The sequence below is a fragment of the Phyllosticta capitalensis genome (genome assembly GCF_038381095.1).
Source record: "Phyllosticta capitalensis strain CBS 128856 chromosome Unknown BKA78scaffold_10, whole genome shotgun sequence".
Classification (NCBI taxonomy): domain Eukaryota; kingdom Fungi; phylum Ascomycota; class Dothideomycetes; order Botryosphaeriales; family Phyllostictaceae; genus Phyllosticta; species Phyllosticta capitalensis.
In genome coordinates, this window is record NW_027117448.1 from 1,516,742 (window position 1) to 1,538,579 (window position 21,838).

The 21,838-nt window shown below is 54.6% G+C and overlaps 8 protein-coding genes across 8 annotated transcripts; 2 read left to right on the forward strand and 6 right to left on the reverse strand.

Moving 5' to 3' along the window:
- Nucleotides 1-1,652: 1,652 nt before the first annotated feature.
- BKA78DRAFT_324111 (ABC1 domain protein) lies at nucleotides 1,653-4,313 on the reverse strand. The gene is made up of 5 exons (XM_066889260.1): nucleotides 3,296-4,313; nucleotides 2,721-3,246; nucleotides 2,569-2,667; nucleotides 2,237-2,507; nucleotides 1,653-2,170 (listed from the first exon to the last, which is right to left on the reverse strand). Exons 1-5 carry the CDS (start codon nucleotides 4,090-4,092, stop codon nucleotides 1,848-1,850), a joined length of 2,016 nt encoding a protein of 671 aa, XP_066740714.1. The 5' UTR covers nucleotides 4,093-4,313; the 3' UTR covers nucleotides 1,653-1,847.
- A 130-nt stretch (nucleotides 4,314-4,443) lies between these two features.
- BKA78DRAFT_324122 (uncharacterized protein) lies at nucleotides 4,444-6,913 on the reverse strand. The gene is made up of 6 exons (XM_066889261.1): nucleotides 6,603-6,913; nucleotides 6,490-6,543; nucleotides 5,829-6,438; nucleotides 5,061-5,780; nucleotides 4,705-5,014; nucleotides 4,444-4,652 (listed from the first exon to the last, which is right to left on the reverse strand). The coding sequence occupies exons 1-6, from the start codon at nucleotides 6,756-6,758 to the stop codon at nucleotides 4,544-4,546; spliced, it is 1,959 nt and encodes a 652-aa protein (XP_066740715.1). The 5' UTR covers nucleotides 6,759-6,913; the 3' UTR covers nucleotides 4,444-4,543.
- Nucleotides 6,914-6,986: 73 nt separating this feature from the next.
- BKA78DRAFT_34361 (uncharacterized protein) lies at nucleotides 6,987-8,084 on the forward strand. The gene is made up of 2 exons (XM_066890430.1): nucleotides 6,987-7,307; nucleotides 7,360-8,084. Exons 1-2 carry the CDS (start codon nucleotides 7,215-7,217, stop codon nucleotides 7,975-7,977), a joined length of 711 nt encoding a protein of 236 aa, XP_066740716.1. The 5' UTR covers nucleotides 6,987-7,214; the 3' UTR covers nucleotides 7,978-8,084.
- Nucleotides 8,085-8,683: 599 nt separating this feature from the next.
- On the reverse strand, nucleotides 8,684-9,538 carry BKA78DRAFT_256234 (uncharacterized protein; the record flags this gene model as incomplete). The annotated part of the gene is made up of 2 exons (XM_066885069.1): nucleotides 8,684-8,984; nucleotides 9,063-9,538. 2 exons carry the CDS (start codon nucleotides 9,536-9,538, stop codon nucleotides 8,684-8,686), a joined length of 777 nt encoding a protein of 258 aa, XP_066740717.1.
- A 373-nt stretch (nucleotides 9,539-9,911) lies between these two features.
- Nucleotides 9,912-12,428, reverse strand: BKA78DRAFT_324131 (uncharacterized protein). Its single transcript, XM_066889262.1, has 3 exons — nucleotides 11,895-12,428; nucleotides 11,547-11,833; nucleotides 9,912-11,491 (listed from the first exon to the last, which is right to left on the reverse strand). The coding sequence occupies exons 1-3, from the start codon at nucleotides 12,396-12,398 to the stop codon at nucleotides 10,348-10,350; spliced, it is 1,935 nt and encodes a 644-aa protein (XP_066740718.1). The 5' UTR covers nucleotides 12,399-12,428; the 3' UTR covers nucleotides 9,912-10,347.
- A 1,474-nt stretch (nucleotides 12,429-13,902) lies between these two features.
- On the reverse strand, nucleotides 13,903-17,680 carry BKA78DRAFT_346695 (oligopeptide transporter). The gene is made up of 14 exons (XM_066890538.1): nucleotides 17,569-17,680; nucleotides 17,066-17,285; nucleotides 16,885-16,924; nucleotides 16,690-16,828; nucleotides 16,396-16,567; nucleotides 16,167-16,341; nucleotides 15,729-16,088; nucleotides 15,329-15,664; nucleotides 15,136-15,269; nucleotides 15,005-15,086; nucleotides 14,799-14,950; nucleotides 14,617-14,774; nucleotides 14,447-14,496; nucleotides 13,903-14,390 (listed from the first exon to the last, which is right to left on the reverse strand). Exons 1-14 carry the CDS (start codon nucleotides 17,622-17,624, stop codon nucleotides 14,176-14,178), a joined length of 2,289 nt encoding a protein of 762 aa, XP_066740719.1. The 5' UTR covers nucleotides 17,625-17,680; the 3' UTR covers nucleotides 13,903-14,175.
- Nucleotides 17,681-17,950: 270 nt separating this feature from the next.
- On the forward strand, nucleotides 17,951-18,420 carry BKA78DRAFT_34615 (uncharacterized protein). The gene has a single exon (XM_066890514.1). It carries the CDS (start codon nucleotides 18,033-18,035, stop codon nucleotides 18,288-18,290), a length of 258 nt encoding a protein of 85 aa, XP_066740720.1. The 5' UTR covers nucleotides 17,951-18,032; the 3' UTR covers nucleotides 18,291-18,420.
- Nucleotides 18,421-18,516: 96 nt separating this feature from the next.
- Nucleotides 18,517-19,623, reverse strand: BKA78DRAFT_256688 (cytochrome c oxidase-like protein; the record flags this gene model as incomplete). The annotated part of the gene is made up of 4 exons (XM_066885115.1): nucleotides 18,517-18,629; nucleotides 18,682-19,000; nucleotides 19,060-19,269; nucleotides 19,342-19,623. The coding sequence occupies 4 exons, from the start codon at nucleotides 19,621-19,623 to the stop codon at nucleotides 18,517-18,519; spliced, it is 924 nt and encodes a 307-aa protein (XP_066740721.1).
- Nucleotides 19,624-21,838: the final 2,215 nt, after the last annotated feature.

The following is a 21,838-nucleotide window of genomic DNA, read 5'->3' on the forward strand; positions in this document are numbered from 1 at the left end:
ATGCTTCATCTTTTGGTTTCCAACGACAAATTGTGTAGGAGCGATGCCGACAGATCTCCGCACACCAACCCCACACAAGCCTCGACGGGAGAGGCTGAAGGCATCATGATGGCATGTTCATTCCCACGAACCCGGCGATAATCTGCCTTCCGAGTCATCATCTTGCAAGTTGTGTGTCCCCAAGTCGAGCGTCGAGACAAATCAATCGAAATTGCCGCGGGTTGAAAATTACGGTGAAACGACGACCCAGCAAGTAATCTATGCAGCAGCAGCCGTTGCTCGTCTACGCGCCCTGCCATATTCGCTCGGTATCAGGAGCACTTTTCAAGAGCCAATTGTCCAAAAATCAACGCAAAAAGGTCAAATTTCGAAAATCGTCTCTCCCTACATAGCACCACCACCTCTCGCCAAATATTCAACCAGTCTCCTGTCAAGGTTCGCCGCACGTCGTGCAGTGTTAGGGAAATTCATCTTTCTGGAGAAATTGCTGCGCGAGCTCATATCCGCAAGCAACAACTTTCCGAATTCATCGGCATGCTCAATTTGAAGGAGAACCTTTGGGTACGATCGATGTCTTCAAATCTCGACGTATCGAGGGTAGCTCTGGAAGACCTAAGCGGAACATCACCACGCGCCTGTTCGACGATCCTGGATCTTCCTACAGCGCCATCTCGACCTCAACCAGAGCTAATGGATGAGGAATCACCCTGAATACAGCGACCGATCTCTCCTCCTCGGGATAACTCGGGACCATTTTGCTATCCGATCCATGTACTTTGGCATACAACAACAGTGTTGGCACTTGGCAGAAATTCTCCTTCCAAAGACGCCATTCTCTACTTGCTATATTAGCTTCCCATTCGCACTTCTCAAACCCTCCCGGGCCAACATTGACGCAAGAGGATCAATTTTTAAGCCCACCTCCTCCCCCCCTTTTCCAGCACGCCGCTCTCACTTGGGAGGGTTCGAAATCATATTGCTGTCCAACCTACCAAGACGCACGTCTTCAGCAGACGCAAGGGCAACTCGAGGTAAGTTTACTGCCAACTTGGGTACACAGCTGCTAGCAGTATTGGCACATGACAGAAATATCTCCTCGATAGGTCACCGTTGTCCACCTGCATTGGTATCTATGTTTCCATTCGCACTTCTTCAAACCAACCCCATTCCTCCCCCCTTTTTCAAACACACTGCACCCATTCTGTCAGACTCAGAACCACCTCCTCCCTCACCACCCCCAACCCCTCACAATCTAAATACTCCCCATGCAACACTCCTTCTACACTTACAACCTGCCCCCCCCCAAAAAAAAAGAAAGAAAAAGACTTTGCACTCCATCACGCACATGCCCTCCCCTCCCCTCCCCCATCTCCACAGCACCACCAAACCAAGCCCAAAAAAACCATCGCTCCTTCCATGACGCATCGTAGGCCTGAATTGGAATGCGGACGATGGGGAAATGGAGGGAAGTGCCCGCTCCTGCCAAAACACACGCCACAACACGTCTGTCCGTCTTCAGCAGAAACACCGGCCTTTCCTTTTCTCGGTCGACCATCCCACACCGTACATCCGTACTGCAGCACAGCGGCACGGCGAAAGGAAGACTTGGGGAGCTTCTTCTATTCACTTGCATGCGAACAAACAGATCAAGTGTTGGAAAAGGTAAAAGAGTTGAGTCTTGTATCTAAAAGTCTTCTGTCTACCTCCCCGCAAATGCTCATGGCAGGACAATTAAAGCAAATCTATCTGGCAGAATAGGGGGAGGGGAGGGCAAAAAAATGCAAAAACTCTAACCTCTCTTCTCTACCCATGCACTCCCTCCTCCCCCTCCCCTTCCCCGTCCCAACTTACCCCGAAAACACCTCATGATTCAACTCAATGCCCATATCCTTCGCCATGACCCTCATGCGCTCCTCAATCTCGGCCTCCATGCCGCCACCGAACCCCAGCTTCTGCCTGATCCACGCATAGTACCAGACAGCATCACTACCCAGCAGAACGGCGCGGAAGCGGAGGTGCTTGAGCCAGTTGGCCAGGCGCTCCAACAGCGGCAGGTCTCTGCTCTCGGCGAGCGCGCGGCTGGCCCAGAGGCCGGTGATTTTGATCCTGTTGACCGGCGACCCCAGGTATTGGTTGTTGCCTTGGACGATGCGCAGGTTGCGGCCGATGACTGTGGGTGTGAGTTTTGTGCCCGTCTTGTTTGTCTTGTTTTGGGGGAAGAAAGAAAGGGACTTACAGATAAGCTCCTTCGGCCACTTGGTCTCGTCCGACAAAATCTGCTTGATGCCCGCGCGCATCTTCATCTGCATCTCGTAGGCGCGCTCGCCCTCGGTCTTGCCCTTGACGCCCTTCCTGATCGAGTTGGACGTCGAGTTGTCGCCGCCGTCGTAGGGCCGCATGAGCGTCGCGCTGGCGAAGAGGTCCGGGCTGTTGACGCCCCAGCTGCGCACAATGTCGTTGATGGTGCGGTTGTCGAAGGCGATGAGCGATTTCCAGAAGAGGGCGTACTGGGAGGATGGTTAGCCACGTTGTTGCTCTCACTGGCGATGTTGATGGAGTGGGGCTTGCCTGGTGCCGAAAGGCGGCGTCCATGTAGATGTAGAGGCCGTGGTCGATGAGGACCAGTTCGGCTTTGCCATTGGGACGACGGCGGATGAAAATGTTTCCCTAGAGCCCTATCAGCACCAGTGTGCAATCAACTCGAGGAGAGGGAGTCGAACCGGATGCGGATCGCAATGGCAGATGCCGAACAAGAAGAGCTGCGCTGAAAACAGGTCGACCATGGTCTCCATCACATCTTTCAGCGAGAGACCCAATCCACCCTTGCCATCAGCGCCCTTCCAGTAGGTGGTGCGATCAGGCTTCAGCTGTTCCTTATGGGGGTCATTAGAAACAACAGAAGCAAGCGTCTCCTGGGGAGGCGGGGGCAGAGGCTGGCCGCCATTTCCAGGACTGCCTTCGCTCTTGGGGCCTCGCCAGGGGCTCGTGATTTCGGCCTTGTCCCACAGCCGCGTGCCCTCGATCCACTCGGCCGTCATGACGCGCTTGCTGGAGAGCTCTCGGTACACGCGCGGCACGTAGACCCGGTTGCGCAGCCGCGGTTCCGCCTCGACCAGCCGCTTCATCGTCTCTGCGTTGTCGGCCTCGTTCTCGAAGTCCGTCTCGAGCATCAGCCGCTCCGACACGTACGGCACCAAGCTGTACATGGGCAAGTCAAAAGCCCACGTGTAGACCCGTGCGACGACCCTGTTCGGCGGTCAATCATCCAGTCTCAAACGTATGCTGCCACACTTACTTGAAAGCCCACAGATCGAAAAAGACCTGGTTCTTAATCTCCCTCTTCTGGATCTTGACAGCAACCTCTCTCCCATCGGGAAGCCTAGCCCAGTGCACCTGGGCGACGCTCGCGCTCGCCCGCGCCGTCCTCTCCATGACGCCCTTGCCCTCTTCCCCGGAAAACGAAACGCCAAAGACATCCTCCACACTCCTCCCGCCAAAGTCCTCCCTGACGACCCTCTCAACATCGGCCCACTCATTCTGCGGCGCATCATCAAACATGCGGGAAAACATGGCCTGAAATTCCCTCGGCAGCACGGCGCTCTGCATGGCAATGGCCTGGCCAATCTTGAGATACAGCCCGCCATTCTCGCGCAGCAGGTTGAAGATGCGCTCGGCGTTGCGGTGGTGCACGTCGCTCAGGCTGTTCGCAAATGGCGGCGACGCCCGGAAGTTGATCTTGTAGTCGGCCGCGATGACGAGCCCCGTCTTGAAGGTGCGCAGGCTGCGCGTCAGCGACGCGTTGTTGAACTGGTTGTCGACGACGTAGCCGCCGCCCGCGAGCGCTGTCGTCCATGCGAGCCGCCGCAACCACTTGCTGCGCTTCTTCTTGGGCGGCGGCTGCTGCTGCTGCTGCGTCTTGGGTTTCGCGCCGGCTGGCGGCGCCGACTTGAGGGTGGACGCATTCGAAGGTTTCTTGGGCGTGCGCGCGAGGTTCGACTGTGACCGGAGGCTACCAAGGCGAGAGAGACCCCCAGGCGTCAACTGTAAGCGGTGGTGAAAGGCTCGGAACCGGCAAGGCACGCCATTGTACATTCTGGCAGCCGGCGCGACACGCGCAGGTCCGGGCGGATTTGGAGATGATTTTCGAAGAGAGGCGAAGACGACTGTCTGCTCTTGTAGGTCGGGATTCAGGTAGAGACGCTCTGGGGGCCGCTTACATTACATTCTGCGTGTGGTTCAAGAGAACTGGCGGCTGAAGGCTGAAGGAAGCCAGACGTGGGAGGTCAATGACGCAGCGCCAGGTCCGTGGCTGGAGTAGTGGCCCCGACTAACCCCGATAAGGGCCGAGAGCTGTTTAACCCAACCAGATAGTTGCCGACGACGTGAACTATTGTCGAGATGCAGCCTCTTGTCATGAACCATTCACAGTCAAAAGAATAAAGGTTTAAAAAAGGCTCCCTGTTACTATCTGGTATCAAGCGCTGTCCCCCGACTTCCAACTTTGCATACAAAAACTTGGAGATTGACCAACACATTTCCGGCCTCAGTCCTCGTCGAAAATCTGGTACGTGTTGACAATGATCGTGTCGACCACCTTTGCCTGGAGGCCAGCGTCCACCATCTGGCCTTGGTGCTGCCCCATGATGGTTGGCCTGCAAAGTGTCAGAGATGTTGCGTCACGTTTGGAGCGATTTGTCAACTTACGCAAAGCAAATGGCAAGGTTCGACGAGCTCATCCTGTTGCTGGTGCTGCGCTCCTGCACGCGGTTCAGGTGCAGGACCAAGGCCCTCAACGTTGCATAGTTGGGATCAGGCAGCGCATTGATGACGGCGTGCAGGCTGTCTCTCCGCACCGTGTCATCTTCAATCTTGGCCGCCTCGATGAATTCCTGGTAATGCTCATGCGTCAGGAGCGGGTCAGGAAGTTCCCGGAAGAATTGCTTCAACAGGCCGGCAACACTATTGACGTCGTGGAAGAATGCTTCGGGGTTGCGGAAATCGACTGCGGCGGCATCTACTCTGCGTTAGTAAGAGCAAAAGACTGGCGCAAACAGACTTACCGTGATCAAACATGGCCTTCATGTCCTGAATGTGTGTAGACGTGCCCGGGATCCTGTAGATTCCCTCTGCGTCCAAGCCAAACAGCTCCACGGCTTGAATGCACTGGAAAACGACCATGGGAACTGGGGATCCATCTCTTCTGAAAAGCTCGTCCAAGCTGACACCAAACACGGGCTTCAAAGGAGGCGCATTTCCATACGACGGCGCCATGTGTCCTACAGGGCCACCATAGCCACCAGGGGGTGGTGGGTAAGAGCCGTGCGTAGGAACGTCGTTGGTAGGATACGGTGGCCGTGAATCTGGAGGAGACGACGAGTATGGGTTCTGCTTGAAACCACTGTCCGTGTGGCTGCTCGACAGAATGGGTGACGTTTGCTGAGGAATGTCGTAGGGAAGGAAAGGCGGCGGTTGAGACTGCGGCGGTTGGTTCGTCTGCACCGGAGGCGGCTGCGGGGGGCTAGGTTGAAACGGAGGACTCTGTACTGGTGGAGCTGCGGAAGGTGGCGGCTGCGAGGGCGCCAGGGTGTGGTGCTGCTGGTATTTGATTTCGGGAGGTCTTGGAACCTTGCTTGCATGACCGGTGATGAAGCTGGTAAGGTCTTTGTCATTGTCGACTTTGTAGAATATCTCCCTCAAGCTCGCGGCCTCTGGTTCTCCTGGGTTGTTTGTGGGTGCGACGAGGATGCCGTTGCTAAGGAGAAGCTTCTCGTTGAACGTTGCTGGACATTGTTGGCAGAAATTCAGGTAAAGCGCAGTGTGTTGCTTACCAAACTTTTGCATCTGTAGAATCAAGGCCGAATCGCACTCTTTGATCAGTTCCATAATGTTGCTCACCGCTTGGGGCCGCAGCCTTTCCACCAGCTCTGTGCGGAGCATCTGCGCCGTTTCCACCTTGCTCTTGTAGTCTTGATCAGCCGTCTGGAGCTTCCTGTGGAGATCCTCCTCGTGCTGCGCCGCGCTCTTGGGCCCCTTGATGCCAAAGACCCTGCCGGCGGTCTTGTCGCCAGTCTTGACTCGGTCATAGTCCTCGGCCAAAGAGTCGTACTTTGCCTTTGCCTTTTCCATCTGCTGGATGGCGTCCGAGACCTTCTTCTCGCTGGCCAGGCCGGTCGACTTCCATTGCTTGCGGCCCTTTTCGACATTGTTTGTGAGCTCCGTCAGGTCCTCGTGCATCTGGTGGAGCGAAAGCGCAAACTGCATGCCATTGTCGCCCATGCGCTCATGCAGGCGTGTTCCCTCTTCAAACTGGTGGAGGTAGGACCCTTGGCGCGAGTCGTGGCGGCGGAGGGACTCGTTGGTCGCGCGACATAGCTTCTTGAGGCCCTGCGCGTGCTCCTCTTCGAGCTTGGAGCGCTTGGTCAGAAAGGTGGAGAAGTCCTGAACAAGTCAGCTGGTGGGTGGTGGCATGAGGTCGGGGATGACGCGTACTTTGGCAGAGGCGATGCTCTGCTTCAGACGGGTGAGCAGCGTGGTGACTCCGATCTAGGCGCACAGCTTAGCAGGCGGCATTTGGGACAATGTTGGGCGGCGACGACACAAACATCAGAGTGGATGACCTCGTCGACGACCCTTTGGACGCCCGGGTCCACAGCAGGCGGCGGGGGAGCATGAACAGGGTCCGCAGCGCCATTGGAGCCAAGGCCGTCAGAGTTCAGGGGATCGGTAGGCGACGACGATGAATCGTGCGGCGGGTCCATGATGGTATGGCGAGGATGGGATGAATGGGTGGAGAGGTTGTCGAGGAGGTGGTGGTTAGGGAGAATAATCACGAACGGGCGCGTCGTGTCGCGGGCATGCAGCGGGTCATGAGTCGCATGCGCTACGTATGCTTAGGTTGTGCGGTGGTGCTTCGCCTTGCCTTGCCTCGCTGATGATGCGTCTCTCCGCGGGTGGCGGACGCTCCGCAGCGTGGCTGAGCGGATCTGGGGGCAGTTCAGGCCTCAATTCTAAGGCTCTTACTCTTCTTCCGATCGCCAGCCGTGTACCGGTCGGGTGGGTATCTGCCGACGTCACCACCCTACAAGACTTCGTCCCGTCCCTCCCAGCTAAGCTAGCTCACCATCTGCAACTAAATCTTGCCCAAGCTCATATCAACACCACGGCGCTGGCCTTCTCCTCCTCTTCCGTCTCCAACCTCGTCGCCCACCGCCATCATGCCTGAAGTTCCAGTCTCGTCCTCCAATGCCCCGCAAACCTCGTCCACGCTCCCCGAAGAAGTCGTCCAGTGCCTCCAAAATGCCCGCTTTGTACGTCGACCCTCTCACCACACGACCCCACGCGCTGCTAACCATCCACCAGCTGCACCTTGCCACTTCGTCGACCGACGCCATGCCCCACATCTCGCTCATGAACTACACCTACCTGCCGTCGTCGCCCTACTCCGCCTCGGCGCAAATCATCATGACCACGCCGCCCGGCACCCAGAAGACGGCAAACCTCCTCCAGAACCCGCGCGTGTCGCTGCTCGTCCACGACTGGGTGTCGACGCGCCCGCCGACGCTGACCTCGGGCCGCGCCTCGAGCCCGCCGCCCGCCGCCTCCCGGAGCTCCCTGGCCACGCTGCTGCTGGGCATGAACACGGCGGCGCTGTCGCGCATCTCGGCCACCATCAACGGCACCGCGCACTTCGTCGCCCACGGCAGCGAGGAGGAAAAGTGGCTCAAGGCGCGCCACCTCGAGAACAATACGTTTGGCTCCGAGCTCGACGACGGCGAGGACGACGTCTTTGGCACCAGCCCCGCCGAGAGCAGCGGCGACGGCGGCCGCGGGAGGTGGGTCGAGGGCGACGAGGTGCGGGTCATTAGCGTTTGCGTCGAGGATGTCAGGATATCCGACTACAAGGGCAGGGTGACGGATTGGAAAATCACTGGCGCAACCAACGCGACGGGCAACGGAGCGCTGCCGAACGGGATATAAACCAACTTCTGGGCCAATTGCAACAACTTCTACTTCTAGTAACGACCTTTTGATCTTTTGGCGTTGGAGTGGACGAGCAGACCAAAAAATGGAGGTCTTGAGAGTATCAGTCCGAATTTGCAGTCAACGCAGCGGGTGTGACTTTTGCTGGAGTTTGCTCATGGCCTGCGATTCGTTGCAGCTCCTTTCCAGGTAGCCTTAGCACGAAATGCGATGATGACCGCATGTCTGCCCAAGACCAAAGCGGACCAAATGTGCCCTAGTGGAGAATCCTTTGCGTTTGCTGAGCCGTCAGTTGCCATCCGTCTGTCATTGGCATCTCCAAGACCTTCCGGAGATTGCTCGAAAGCAAATGCCTGCTGTCATCTTGAAGTCGTGCTCTTCCAGGCCCGTCCTCAATTTCTTGTAGACCAGGCACCCCCTCCGGGCGTCCAGCTGGAGCGGCACTTGTCTCCCTCGAGCCCTTCTCTCTCTCGAGCACTAACGGCCCGGACCCGCCTCTCGTGAGCTTGTTTGGCAGCTGTACACGGGCAAACAAGCTCCACCAGCTAGCTCCCTCGCGCCCGCCGGCAGAGATGCGCAGAGTTCTTGAGCGTATGGAGCCGATTCCGACACTGGCGGCAATCCAGTCCTCGGAGGTACCAACGTACGTGCTGAGTACGACCACCGCAATTCGCAGCGACAATGCAAAGATCCAGAGACCCTCTCAGCTCATCATCATCTTGCTCTCCCCATCCCCCTCCTCCTCCCCCCCTCTACCCCGCCTATCCAAAACCCCCAAATCCAGCCTCAGGTCGCTCGCCAGCTCCTCGACGACCTTCATCCACCTAGCAACGACCGGATGCTGCGCCGCCACAACCGCAAACGTGACCTCGTCCTCCTGCCCGTCGACGCCAAACCGCCAAATCCCTTCGTCGTCAAAAAACTCCGGGCCCACCAGCGCGGCTACGTCGAGCTCCGCGCGCGCTTGCGCGAGGAGCTGGCGCGCCGATTCGTGCGTCACCTTGCTACCATGCTCTTGCTCTTGTTGTTGTTGCGCCCCAGAAAGCTTTTGTCGCGCAGTAGCAGAAATAGATGTTTTTGACAGCGCCGCCACCACGCCCTCCAACACGCCGACAACCCTCCCCGCCAGCAGCCCCAGCGTCGCGCCGAGCGGAAACCCCTCGTCGAAGCCGTCCTGCACGTGCTCGGCCTTGCTCGCCGCGATGCCGTCGCGGTAGCCCGCCGTCACGTGGATGCTGCGCAGGCGGGGGATGTCCGAGACCTCGTGGTGGGTCGCAGACCCGCCCGTCAAAGGGAGAGAGGAAGACTCGAGGGTTGAAGAGACGACGCCGGGATTGGGAGTGTGGAGGGCGTGAGGGCGCGGAGGCGAGCAGCCAAACACGTCGTCCAGCTGGCTGAGCACCGTGGGCGCGCGCGGCGGCGACGGCTCGCCGAAAATGTCGTCGAGCGCGCTGCTGCCGTTGTCTTCGCCGCCGCCGCCGTGGTGGGGCGAGGTCGTCGTGGAGAGGGAGCGGAAGGCCGTCGTGGGCGAAATGTCGGGGTGGTCTTCGCGGAGCATTCTTAAAACTCGTCGGCGCGGTTCAATTGGCAGGCGGGTTTGTGGGTGTTGAGGGCTGGTGGCAGAGTCGACGTTGGCTTTAGAAAGTTATCAAGATCTGAGGGCCACAGGGCGGCGGTACCTGGTTTTCAAGCCACAACGACGCGCCACATGGGTCCCTTACTTTGGAATTTCGTTACCCCCGGGATCCGCTTTCGGGCGTGACGAGCATTCCCCCAGCATCGGCATTGTACAAGTGCCGTCATCGCAGATCGTGCCATGGATTGCTACCGACTTCAAGTCTTGTTAGAAGTTCATCAGCGGTTCAAAGTGCATTTCCACCATTGTTCGCTGCGAAATCTTCACAGGTCGGGCCCATAATCAAAAATGTTGTAGTCCGTAAAAAGCACATCATGACGTGGACTGAGGTGCCGTACTCGATTAGAAAAGCTGTAAAGGACTGACTCAGACCCCCTCTTCCGCATCGAAGTGGACTCCCCGCGTGCAATTACATCTCATCCAAATCGAAAGCATTGGGATATGCCGATACGAGCCCTGTAATCTTGGCATACAAGCACCTTCCAAGCTCCCCTCAATGTTCTAACAAAAGCAACCATGCCATGCCCAAATATGCTTATCCAGGCCTATAAACTGCGTCAACAACTTGGTCCGCTACCCCGCAAAAAGGAAAATTCATACGCTATCAAAGGTGCCTAGAGCCTAGCAAAAGGAAGAGGGTATCAAGGACGAGAACCACCAGCTATCCCAAGATAGAGGAAAAAAGAGAAATAAAACTCCGAGGCTATGCGATCCAAGGGTCTTGAAGGGTATCAAGCAGAGGCTTCAGCCTGTGGTCTCGTGATGGTTGGCGGAGAAAGGGAAACGGCGGGTGGTAGGTTGTTGAACGTGATGTACGTGTCCAAAATGGACGACGACCTGGCGGCTAGGGTCTCGGCCGTCGACGAGTCCGGCCAGGGGACGCTTGGTATGTCCTCGGGTGGTGGAATGTCGTCGTTCTCGGTGGTGGTCCTGTCCCACAGTTTAAGGCTGACGTACCATCGCGAGACGGCGCGGATCCGCCTTTGACGGATCAAATCTTCAAGGCGGGTAGACAACTTTTGGAGTATCTCGTTGAGCGCGGCGCGTGCTGTCGCAGAGTGTGCCTCCAGCTCTTGCCACTGTTGTTGCTGTACCAACTTCAACTCGCGCAATTCCTTCTCTTGCTTTGCCCTGGACAGCATCCGGCTCGTCTCGTGCTTGCGGTTCAATGACTCGTGGTTTCTTTCTTGATCCTTGAGGCGCTGCCGGTCCTCGTCGGTGACAACGCGCTTCTTGGGTCCGCCGGGAATGGGAGCAGTGTTGCAATATGCCTTCATGTGTTTGAGGGCGACTTCCGAGTTCAAACGCTCTTGATTCTGGCTCTCAATCATTGCGACATCTGACTTCAACTGTTTATCCTCAAGCAACTGACACTCTTGAGAATGCTGGGTTTCAGTCAGCAAGCCGTACACAAACTGTCCGGGCATGGTTTTTAGCAATACCTGTGCCATTGCATGCTCCCGGATTCCATCCCACTGACGAGCAAGCGTTTTCCGAGAATACTTTTCGTAAAACGCAAGCAAATTCCTCTGCTTGACCTCATAGATCGCAATGCGCTCGAACGACTTGATATGCTCGTGCCACATTTCGCGAAACGTTTCATTTTCCATGGCCAGCTTGAGGGCCGCACGTTGCCCTTCGGTCGTGACAGGAGAAGGCCGATTGGGTGTGGATTGCTGGTTGGAAGCCGACGAGCCGGCGCTGGAGGAAGGTCTAGACTGCGCAACAAAAGCGAGCGACTTTACGTCGAACTCGGCAATCGAATGGCGAGATCCCTTGTCGGATGAGGGTTTGTACGTCAGCCGGCCTTGCACCTGGCCAAAGCGATGCACAGTCGAGCGCTGTTGCGCGGTGTGTAGGGAGCCGTCATCCTGGCTAAAATGGCGGAGTTAGTCGGCGCTCTCTGTTTCAAGACCATGGGTAGGCAAACCTGTATTTTTTCCGTGCAAAGCTATGGGTGTGACGCATAAACTTGGACTTCAGACTACGTATGGATGCGGCTGTCGAAGAGGAGCGCGTGGAGGGAAGAAAGGTCGGGAGGGTAGAAAGTGACGTTCTTCCAGGCAGTACCGGAAGAGCGGTGCGGTCAGGATCGTCCGTGGAGCCGAGGGACTCTGGGGTAGTGATGTCGGTCGAACATGAAGTCTGCGTGTTGGCCGAAACGGATGAGCGGCGGAGAGGCGAGTTGATGGTGCGCGCAATGTCTGGGAACGAGTCCTAAGAGTAACACGGGGTCAGCGCATGCACAGAGTCGTTCTGCAAGGCTGGTTGAACGAACTGGTAGCTCGAGGTCGCGTGTTTCAACGCCAGCAGCAAGGGCAGCGTTGCGCAAGGCGAGGTCGAGCGCGTCCTCCGACTGGCCTTCCTTGAGCTTCAGCGCCTCCTTCTCGTACAAGACCTGGTGGAAGATGGGCACCGCATCTAAGTCGGTGAGGGCGTCCATGGTGCAGGACTTGGTTGCGCTGAGGCGCGGAGCATCGAAGCTGAAGAGGAAGCAGACGGCAGTCGGCGGAGAAAAGAGCGGAGAGGCAATGGGTGGTGGTTGTAGAGGCAAGAAGAGGAGAAAGTCGTCTGGAGATGACGGAGTACAGGGTCTCCTTTGGCGTTGGAGATGGAACAGGGTGAGGGAGACGGCGGCGGTAGTGGCTGCAGAGTCGAGGCTGGCGATGTAATCGAGTATGCGCGCCACCGATGAGGTGAAGCTGAAGCGCACCCGATGCTCGCACTCGACTCGACTCGCAATCGCCCGTTGCACCCACCAACCGCCTCGTGCTCGCTGCATCTGCCTCTGCCGAACGATAGACTCGAATGCCGACACTCTATCTGCTTCGTCAATCTACGTGACACCCTCCCACTAACGTTGCCTATTCTCCCGCCATCCCAGCAGACTTGCCCGAATTGGCATCGTTCATGGATCCGAGCTTAATTGCACCTCCAAACGGGCGCTAGTCGTCATCGCAACCACGGTTGAATCCATTCAAATAAAAATCTTTTTCTCATTGGCCGCTCTCCATCCCCTTTTTACGAAGCCAGCCACTCGTATTCGCAGCATTGTCTCGTTGTCAAAGTGCCGGAAGTCCGTTCATAACGCAGTACAAGTTTTCTCCAAGAATACCCTGGACATCAAAAGAATGTCTGGGAACATCTCTTGAGATCCCTGCGATCTTTATAGGGAGTCATTATTTGCATTTATAGCTACATCAGGTCTTCCAAAATGTCAACAGTCCCCTAATCAAGCACTAAAAAGTTGAACGTAAAATTTGGCTATCCAATAATGTCGCAGAGCATCTTCTAAGGCTACATCATTTTTACGAGGTTCTCAACGTGGGGATCTAAAGTTAAATTTTTCAATATTCCCTGAAAGATATATACCACACTGCAGAAGCAACTGTTTTGGGATGTCGACCATTTTTATACGGAGTCGTCGTTGGCACATCAATCTCTGTCAACGTGCTAAAAAGCGGACCTCTCAGAAACTACAAAAGTATCAAGAATTTCCTGGACGTCAAAGAGAGTCGACGAACTTCTTGATGGATGTCGTCGTTTTCGTAGCACTCGTTTTCGCAGCAAAATCATGTCTGTTACGGTCTGGAAAGAAATGGAACACTGCAAAGTGGTCAGCAAGGCGACTCAACTGGCTCCTTTTCTCCAAAAAGGTCCTTACTGTGCTGGATTGCCCTGATTGCATCACTCCAAGGCCTACTCACAATTACCCCTTTCAGCAAGTGCTACCGCTCAAGTAATGGATGATCTCTGGTTCACCTGCCTTTGCAAAGCAAAAATTATTCTGACTTTCTGGATAAGAGCGCACGACAAAGATGGCAGAGTCGTCATCTGTAAGGAGGACTTGTTCGAATATCTCCTGAGACTCCGCCGAAACCTGTACTTCATTTCCCAAAATAGTAGTCAGTATGACGGAGGTCACGAAAGCAACAAAGCTTCACTTCCGGACGTATTGATGTCGTTGGGAAGACAGCCTGAGTGGTTGCGTTACGTTATCTGTTTGTGTTGCGCAATTGAATTGCGAGAACGAGCGGAGATAGATCGAGTTGGCTGGATGAGGGGCAGACCAAGACCAGCAGCAGAGAGAGAAGCAGAGACATAAGCAGAGGCCAGAAAGGACGGTGCTAGATGCTTATGATCAGACTGAAGAAGAATAAGAAGCAGACAGCAGACAGACGACCGGGAGAGATGACAGGCAGACAACAGAACCCGCAGTTGGTTGCGTGGTCGACCACACTGCTACAGAGGTGAGATAAACCAGCACTGGTTGCAGGCAATCGTGAGTGGCAGAAAGTGTGATGTATTGTCTAACTAACAGAGCACGCAGCAGAGCGGTGTTGAGCGTGCAGCGTGCTGCGCGCAAGACTATGCCTAAAGAGGAATGGTGCTAGGGCTCTACTGCTCGCGGCGGAGGATGCTGCCTCCATCAAGAAGTTCAACAAGAACCCCCAGGAGATCCAATGGATATTCCGCCGACATATTCGAACGCGCGTGATGAACGATTGTATTTGTAGCGTTGTCTCATGACTGCCGCGCTTACCAATCGCCGCCAAAACTCAACAAGAATCCCCTGGACAGCCCACCATACTTCCATAAACATCACCACTGACCCCCGCGATTTGCAAAATGGCATTGATGACTCCACCTATGCCCTCGCCGGCAATCAGACCTGCTGCAACTGCGTAGCCGTAAATGTCAAAGGATTTGGCGTTGCGCTTTTCCCAAAAGTACGCCGCGAGGGATCCAATGACCATGGCAAGACCGTAGACCGCTAAAAAAGCATTGAATCAGCTCCGAATTCAATGAGAAAGATTTGAAAGTACTTACTCTGGTTCAAAACAAATGCTAAAGACAAGCACATGGTATTCGGCCAATAGCTTGAAAAGTCAGCATGTCAGCAAATGTACAAAGATCGGGGGAGTAATCGCTCGGGTCACTCCGTTTGCTTGTGTGGTCGAAACAGCAGTAAGAAAGGATCAAAGTCAAGGGAGACTTACGCTCTCACCCACTCCCATTTGCCTACCAAGCAAAAATGCCTAACAAGTACCATGGCGGAACCGAAGATGGCAAATGCGATGGCGAAGTATCCTGATGAGGGTGGGATTGGGAATGTCGGATCCTTTTGCATTACATGGTCAGCATCAACAGGCCCATGCTAATGGACGGGCGTCATTCTTACCGTCACAGCAATCGCAACGGCACGCCATGCCGAGACCGATGGGGCAGCAAAGGAGCAACTTTCCGCTTCTGAATTGAGGATGCAGGGGTAGGCTGTGGCGAAGAGCACGAATATACCCGGAGCCAGAAAGACGGCGACAATGGTGCCGATCCCTTCACGATATGTAAGCTATTGTTCAATCGTCGTCGTTGTGCGGACGGAATCACCTTGAGCGAACCATTGCTGGTTTGGAGGTGTCCTGAGAAGAAAACCCACACGGAAATCGGCTGTGAGATCCGTACTTTGATTCTGTGTCGTTGTCAGCGCTTATTCCGGTCGGAGAATGATGGAATCGTACCGCGCCCATGTTTGCGATCGCGCCGCCCAGCAAGTTGAGTTTTTGGGCATGGGCAACTCCCCAGTGCTCGCCCTTCGTCGCACCACCAAGGACAATTTGAGAGGCTTTGGAAGCAGCCGTAAGAGGTGTCGTGTCTTTCGGAGAAGGGAAAAATTAGTCAAATGCCAATTTCCGCTGAGCGACACGTGCTTACCTGTAACTCCAGTACACTGGATGGCCAAAAAGGAGAAAAGAAAAGCCAAAACGACAGAGAGCAGAGACATTCCAACAGGCATGTCAAATTCCGAGCCCATCACTGCACATATGCAGATGATGGTTGCAAGAAGCCCAGGTCCCCATTGCCAAGCTGGAACCCTTTCACTCGGGTCAGCTGGATCTTCGACAATGTCGACAAGTTCTTGCTGAGATCTAGCCTTTGCCCAGTTCATTTTTTTGCCAGCCGCCTGGCCAGCTGCGGCGATTCCCTTGCAGCAGCCACGGAACAGGGCGCGGAATCCAAAAACGAATACACGCCATTGAAGGGCGAGTTCTGTTTCAATCGTTAGCACAATGCTCTTCTCAACGACCCCTGAGCCCCTTTACCAGACACTTACCGGTGAAAGATACGGCAATCATGCACAGAATCCCTGGCCACAACATCCAGTATCTCGGACTCGGAGTGTCCTTGTTGGAAGCGCTGAGCGACAAACTCGCGAAACTGACATATCCATCCCATTTGGGGTCCTCGGAAGCAGGCACGCCGAATGCAACGCCTTTGTTCACGAGAATTGGTCCGATGATTCCCCAGGCGATGATGCTGCCGGCGTAAAACGATAGCGAGACGTTGAGTCCGACCAGCATGCCGGTACCGATGAAGGCGGGGGTCCATTCAATCATCCAGCCCCAATTCTCCACATTGATGGCCTGGTTCTTGTAGTGTCCCCACTGGAAAATCCAAGTGAACACGTGCCAATCTTTGGAACTTTTAGCTTCTACAGTCTATAGGGTTGTATAAAAAGAGGGTTGGGGATGAGCGAACTGAATTCACGTACCCCAGAGGATGCCTGTCGCGTACGAGGAAACAACTCTCAAGACGAGCGCTGCCGAGAACGAGATCGAGAGGGCCTTCGTCTTCAATTTGGCCATCGCTTCTCCGGAGACAGCCTGGTGCATAGAGCGGATCGTCATGGCTGTTGCTGTAGCCGTGGGGAAGACTAGGGACAGCTCCTGAGAATCTAATCAGTACTTGTCAATCTTTCATAGATAACAGTGAATTTATACCCTCGCCACATGGATAACGAAGAACTTTCTGAGAGGCGTGCCAAAGAAGAAGCCGAAGTATCCTCCCACAACTGTAAGGGAGACGATCCGCCAAAAGTCCTTGGAAGGATCGCTGCTCATCAGGCCGAGCTGGTACATGGCAGGATACGCGGAAACGAAGACGTTCGAGAGACTGATCGTTCTGTAAGCCTTGGGCACCTTCCTGCGTAGTTTGGGGGTCGTAGGTTCGATGTGGGTGGAGTTTTGGCAAAGATATGACCATAAAGGCCGTAGGACTAGTACAGCCCAACTTACCCGCCGGCAGCTGTGGCAGTCGTCTGCACAATGTTATTCTCCTTTGGTCCAAAGCCGCCGCCAAGGATCGGGAAGTTCTCGGCAAAGGTCTTGCTGAAGAATTTGATAACCGCGAAACCGATGATGGCTCCAAAAAGATCTAAGAAAATACCTCGTTAGTTATATTCTTTTTAATAGAAGAATTGGAAGCCGTTCTAGCCGAAAATGTCCACCCCGTCTTTAATCCAAGGTAGACCTAATAGATATAGTTAGTAAGGTATAGGGGGTGGTGGGTACGTGGGTTGAAATTTGGGGGTTGGGGGGGGGATTTTGGGCTATAGTGTTGACCACCCAAGCCAGACCAGACGAAGAGATCAGGAAAAGGACAATTTCGCACGTTGCTGCTGTTTACCAACGCCCCTGCGATACATCCAATAACAACAGCTCGTATGGTGATGACTCTGGACCGTTCAGGAGGTAGATCGTTAAAGGGCGTGAACGGGTCTGGATGAAAATGCTCCCCATCGTCCTCGTTTATTGAGATCGCATGACCAGCCTTGGCGTCGGTCGGACTCGAGTTCTCGTAAGTCGAGGGGTGCTTCTCGCTCGATGGCTCCCTGTGATGCTGGGTCAGTATGGCGAGATCTTGAAGTTTCGTCTCGGGGGAGGACGCGTCCAAATTCTCGTTTGTCGCCATTTTGAGAACACAATGAGAGTAAACGAGACGTGTGTATGAAGACCGACACCTCCTTGTGGTCGTTCTTTGAACGCGCGGGGGAAGGAAGGGGGCGAAAGGGGAGAAACAAACAAGAAAGAAAAACTCCAACATTGTCCACTTGAAGATGGCGCATTTCGCTGCATCGTTGAGAGAGAACAGCAAATAATTGAAACGCCACTTACACCTGCATGCCTTGTTGACCGCTGGCGGTCGAGCTAAGGCTGTCCGCTGTCGCCATTGTATTTGCAGCGTGATGCTACAGATCAGAGAGCGGCCGGCGAGTTCGACCGCGGCAAGCAGCTGTACTTAATATACGGCGTTGGTATCACAGGCGCAAAGAAAAATAATAAACTATTACCAAAGGCGGGTGCGGCCGACGATCATCCAACAATTGTCTTATCGGCGGACAATGCTCCTTTTCGAGCGTCCAAGATCTTGGGAGCTCGGTTCCGGTTGACGACCTGCCAGATTTAGTAAGGTTGCAATGGCCACCGCGAACAAAACCCCGACTACTTGGGTAATTGGTCGAGTGTTGCATCGTTTTTTTCTTGGACCCCGAATCGCGTGGCGGTGGGCGCTGAATGCTCGTGTTACTGCCGACCTCCTCTTGTCTTTATCGCATCAATCACTGACCAGACATTTTGCCATGAGCGCCAAAATACAGCCTCTTACGCGCTCGAAAGGCGACCCCCGAATCACCGACATGACCGACTTGCGCTTGAGTCCCGACGCCTCTCGTTTACGTCCTTCTAGAATGCTTGGCGGCTTTAAACCGTTCGCTGTAGGGCTGCACTCGTGCGCCAGAGAGGAGAATCCATTACAAAAAATGCGGCGCGGCGCACTGTGTGAAAGCTGTCAACTACAGAGGCTGGACATATATCCGGACTACCGCCACCACCTCTAGCTTCGTAACTGGCTTCTGCGCTACCTGAGGCTGTCGGACTCGTTTCTTGAGATGCTGGCACCACTAGAACGTGTTTTGCCATCCGCGATTGCTTGTGGATTGGGTCTTATCTACGAGAGCTCCATCAGCTCGTGAAAGTTTACAGCGACGCACCATGGCCTTCCCAAAATCCACCTCCGCGAGGAATCCTTCCGCCGCAGTGGTGCCACCTGATAGTCTTGCAGCTCTACTCCTTGTCCAGTCTGCCACGCCAATCGCCAATGTGGTCCGAGATAATCTTGGCTGCTCGCGAGGCTGGTTCATTTCTTCCTAGAGCTTCCACAAAGTCGCCTTCAGGATCTGGAAAAAGGTCAGCCGAGTTCATTGATTTATCGTGTAGCGAACCACTTACCCATCAGATAAAAATATATGCTGTGGTCGACCAAGTAGTCCTGACCAGGCTTGACGTCTGCCGGCGTGGAAAAGTAGACCCTGTACTTCTTGCAAATGTCCTTAATGTCTTCGTATGCGCCAGTCAGACCGATAATGTCTGGGTGGAACTCTTGCAGGTAGGTCTTCAAGACGGCGGGAGTGTCGCGGGCAGGATCGCAGGTGATGAAAACGGGGCGCAGCGTGTTGCCCGACGTTTTCTTGACCTGGTCAATCATCTCGGCCATCTTGTCCAATTCCTCGGGGCAAATGTCGGGACAGTGGCTGAAGCCAAAGTACACCTTCGAGCAAGTCGTCAGCTCAGGAGACTCCCATGCTCCTTTTCCGCGCGCAAACCCACCAATGCATATTTTCCCTTCATGTCCTCGCTCGTAAACTTCTTGCCATTCTGATCAACAAGCTCAAAAGGCCCTCCAACCTTTGGTCTGCCCACACCCTTTGTTTGTTCGGCAATGCGCTGGCGTTCCATACATTCCTTTTCGTAGCGGAAGTAGACGACGAGGCCCGCGCCCACGGAGAAGAAGAGGACTGCGGATGTTAATGTGAATGGCTAATCATAATGTCAGTGGGATTCTCGAGCAAATCTACCTGCGCGCAGAAGGATGAGCTTGCCCCGACTGACCCCGGCTCTATACCGTGACTTTGCTTCCTGCACCGTCTTGTATTGTGCGCGCGGAGAGGATGAAAAACTCCGAGCACATGCTGGAGTTGTCGCTGCGACGTCACATCTTCCTAGTGCCCTCGAGTTTGCGATCGAGAAAGCTGCCCGATTCGAGAATCGCCGTGTAGAAGCGCTCGCGCGCGTTGCGAAGCTGGACGTAGACCCAGTTGCGGCGCATTTGCTGACGTTCGATTGCAGTTGGCAGAGCCGAGTCGCTCTACTCCAGAGCGAAGAGGAAGCCATTGTTGTCGTTGTGGGATGATTATTACAAAGAAGCTTCACCACCGGCGGAGTCCGCGGAGCTCATGGTCGGCTAATCATCGGCGCATGTCAAGGACAAAAACATCATCGACTGCCTTCCCAAACCTTACACCGTTCTACACAATTTTTGAAAATGAAGATTCTGAGCTCATTGACCAGGGCAGAATTTGCATCGAGATTTTGTCTGTAAAACTGCTAATAAGTCGATCAAGGTACTCTCCACTTGGCGATTTCGAGAAGCACAGCGACTTTCAGCTGTGTCATCATCTCTTGAATTTTCTGCGGTCAAGTATTTTTCTTTTTTTCTTTTCGTCTCAGGCTTCAATCTGTCGTTGCGGATGTTGTCATCGCTTGCAAATGCTGGAGAGCACCACTACGTCTCGACTCGACATGTTCGCGGCGTTGCAACCTCCGGCCCCATCACCGCAGAGAAAGACAAGAAGACTGCCACCGAGGCAGAGCAAAAAACAGTAACACGCTCTTTGCGTATTGATACACCAATGCTGTTAACGAACCGAACACCCTGTATTCTTCGACAAATTCAGGGACTTGAAGAGGATGCGCCGCGCTTTTATACCCGAACACCTCTGTCCCACATGACTGATACGGAAGAATTGAGCCGACAACAGCCAGGTTAGGCACCAAAGCTATGGACTGGTGACTTTCAAACCCCACGACCGGGAGCAGTGCGACCTCGAGAGGATGTCAGCGATCAAGTGAGTCTGACAGCTGATTACTCTCCGCCGTGACATGTGCTTGGTCGGAGTTCCAGACTTGTCGTGGTTAAGGAGTATTTATTGAGACCGTTACGCTTGTCTGGCTCGAATTTCCACGGATCATCGCTATTGCCAACCGAAAAACTTGCCACGATGGAATTATTCACTTTCCCTTTGTCGGATCAGTCTCACAATGAACAGTGGCCTTTCGAGATCTGCCGGGCTAGAGTCATCAGTCATTCGTAAATGAAGGCAAGACGGCAAGAGAAGATAGTGATGGAAACCACAGCAGCGAAGTATTGACGCATGGATTTGCTTGGTCTGATTCCGAGGACTTATCGAACACAGCTCCTTTTTTTCCCTTACGGCCTTCCCTTGCGACCTCATGTTCCTTCTTCTACATTCGCACCAAACCAGGAATCACTTTCGCAGGGACACGCCATTAATCGTTCATGCTGCTGTCAGACCTCATTACTCGATGAAGATCATCGACTCCGAACCCAACATCTCTTCGCCCCAAACTCCACGGCCACCAAAACCGCATCCAACCTTTGGCATAACAGTCCATAACTCCAACTGCAGAATCTCCACCTTGCTGCCTGCGGTTAAACAGAAAGATTAAAATATCCGCCTTACAACCGCTCTATCCAGCTAGACCCTGCAGCCAGTGTCAGAAATCAGGACACCCGTGGGTCTCCCTGCTCACTGCGCCTAAACACTCGAGGCGGAGGAGCATCCGGTCTCGCCGCTGCCCCGGCCGATTATGTGCGCATCCCAAACCTAGAATGGTCGTTGGCTTCACACAACAGGGCAAGATCTCAATCCCAATTCTAATTCTTGTCCAAATCCAGCGTCAAATCCTCCAACATACCGCATGCCGACTCGCCAACACCAGCACAACCAACCACACCCCCTCCCACCATCCTCTCCAACTCCCCTCGCACACGCAATCCTACCCGATCGCCCTTGAAACCTACCTTTTCAAGACTCCACAGCTCTTGGGGGCTTGGGGCCGAAAAAGTAAGCCAGACCAAGCACCACCAAGCACCAGGACAAGCTTCTCGCCCAGCCCCGGGGCGCAGCCGTGGGTCCGTCCGTTGCTTCGCGGGATCTGCAGGCGTTGCCGGCCGTTGCGTTGGGGGCCGCGAGGAGGTAGGTGCCTGGCTCCAACCCAAACCTTCTGATACTGGCGATCTTTTGCCGTTTTGGGCGTGTGTATGTATGTACGTGGATTTGGAGAGGGTGCTTCTTTTGTCTCTGCTGTCTTTGGGAGGGACTTGGAGTTGAAGTGTTCTTGTGATACTTTGAAGGACTTCTCACTGCTCCTTGAGAGCTCGTGGGCATTTTCGAGTTTCTGATCAATGAGGCTACAGTGAATCGACTCCTCAGACACTTGCACCCGCTCACCTCATCCTCGCTCTCCGACAATCCTCCTCCAGCGCAGAATCAGCATCGCCAAACTCGGAGAAACAGCAGAAATC